Source organism: Mustela lutreola, chromosome 8 (genome assembly GCF_030435805.1).
Source record: "Mustela lutreola isolate mMusLut2 chromosome 8, mMusLut2.pri, whole genome shotgun sequence".
In the NCBI taxonomy this organism is placed as follows: Eukaryota; Metazoa; Chordata; class Mammalia; order Carnivora; family Mustelidae; genus Mustela; species Mustela lutreola.
Window position 1 is genome coordinate 71,422,855 of NC_081297.1, and position 2,011 is coordinate 71,424,865.

Below are 2,011 nucleotides of genomic sequence, written 5' to 3' on the forward strand. Positions count from 1 at the left end.
AATGAAGAAAAAAAAAAAGAATTAATCGATATCAACAGTAACTGACACAGATGCAGAGTTAGCAGACAAGAACAATAACAACTATTATAACTTGATTCCATGTGTTCAAAAAGGCACAAATTAAACTTCTTAAGATGAAAACTACTGTCTGATATGAATAGTACTTTGGATGGGATGACTAGAAGGCTGGACATTGCAAAGGACAGGGTTAGTGAACATGAACATATTTGTAACAGACACTATCCAAAATGAAACAAAAAACAGAATTTTTTTTAAAAAGGAATAGAGCATTAAGGATGCTGAGAAATTCTGAAGCAGCCAAATATGTATATAATGAGATTCCTCAAGAATAAGTATGAAGGGACAAAAAAATCCCTGAAAAACTAATAGCCAAGAATTTTCCAGACTTGATGAAAACTATAAATCCATAGATCCAAGCACAATTTCTTTAGCCAGGTTCAATAATATTTATAGAAATACAGAAGTATCCATAGAGAACACTATACCAAGGTACATCATCTTTAAATTATTCAAAACCAGTGACAGAATGCCTTAAAAGTGTTCAGAGGAAAAAAGGCATGTTACAGAAGATGAACCTAAATAAGAAGTCCAAAAGATTTCTCACTGGAAACAATGCAAATAAGAGGATAGTTGAGAAACTTTAAAGTACTTTAAAGTACTAAAAGCAAATAACTGTCAACTAGGTATACAGCGAGCATTATATACCTCATGAAAATACCTTTCAAAAATGAAAGTTAAATAAAGACTCTTTAGGACATCCAAAGGTTGTAAACAGGGGTCTGATGACTAGCAGACCCCTCTGTAAAAAAATGTTAAAGGAAGTCCTTTGGGCAGAATGAAAATCATGCCAGATGGAAATATGCATCTAACAAAGGGATGAAGAGCACTGTCAACAATAGTTACGTGGGCAAATAAATAAGATGTCATAACTCCAAGCTGAAACCAAACCAAATGCCAATTAATGGAATGGATATTTATACCACATTATAATCAATAACTACACAGTACAGCTTTTTACACAATAAGACCATTGTCATTTCTGAAAAGTACTAAAAATTTGGTTTAGATTTCCTCTTTAAAACCAAAGAAATTATGTCCGTATTCACTTTCGTGTCTTTAGTTTTTGAAATTTTTAAAATGTTAATTTCTATCAATATTGCTATCATTAGATATTATATGTATCTGCCTAATAAATCCACTTAAAATAAAACTATTTTTATTATAAAAGAAGTCTTTCTCATTCTGCCATCTTGGATCCTGTGGAGGCTGCTAAGAACAGAGCTCCTAAAAGAAAAACTATGTCTGAAAGGTTGTGGTCCAAGGCCATTTTTGCTGGCTATGAGTGGAGTCTCTGGAACCAGAGGGAACACATGGCTCTTCTTAAAACTGAAGGTGTTTATGCGCGAAATGAGATTGAATTCTGTCTAGGCAAGAGATATGCTTATTACAAAGCAAAGAACAACACAGTGACTCCTGGTGGCAAACCAAACAAAACCAGAGTCATCTGGGGAAAAGTAACTCATGCTCATGGAAACAGCAACATGACTCATGTCAAATTCCAAAGTGACCTTCCTGCTAAAGACATTGGCCAGAGAATCAGTGTGGTGCTGTATCCCTCAAGGATTTAAATTACTGAAGAGTAATTAAATAAGGGTGTAGATTTGTTCTCTCATTTAAAAAAACTACAACTATTTCTATTATAAAAGAAAAATTTTACTTGGTAAATAAAAACGTTGAGTACAGAATGGTATCAAATTAACGAGTCTCTATTCCATTAGCACACAAAGCCTCCCTCTTTGAGATAATAACCCAGTGATTTCTAGAGTTAGTTCTTCTGAAAATTTCATTATTACGTGACATTAAATGCTTTTATCTCTATTTCTTGACTTATAAAACCACATCTATTTTCTCCCTTTTACGACAAATAATGCACTTACACTAGGACCCACCTCCCATACTCATTCTCAATCACTAGTTCTGTTTCTTATAT

The 2,011-nt window shown here is 33.4% G+C and overlaps 1 protein-coding gene across 1 annotated transcript; it reads left to right on the forward strand.

The window, feature by feature from the left end:
* Positions 1–1,319: 1,319 nt before the first annotated feature.
* On the forward strand, positions 1,320–1,649 carry LOC131837951 (large ribosomal subunit protein eL33-like). The gene has a single exon (XM_059183607.1). The coding sequence runs from the start codon at positions 1,320–1,322 to the stop codon at positions 1,647–1,649; it is 330 nt and encodes a 109-aa protein (XP_059039590.1).
* The last annotated feature ends 362 nt before the right edge of the window (positions 1,650–2,011 follow it).

Excerpts from the sequence above, each read along its gene's own strand:
- LOC131837951 (XM_059183607.1), top strand. The coding sequence starts at position 1,320 with ATGTCTGAAAGGTTGTGGTCCAAGGCCATTTTTGCTGGCTATGAGTGG.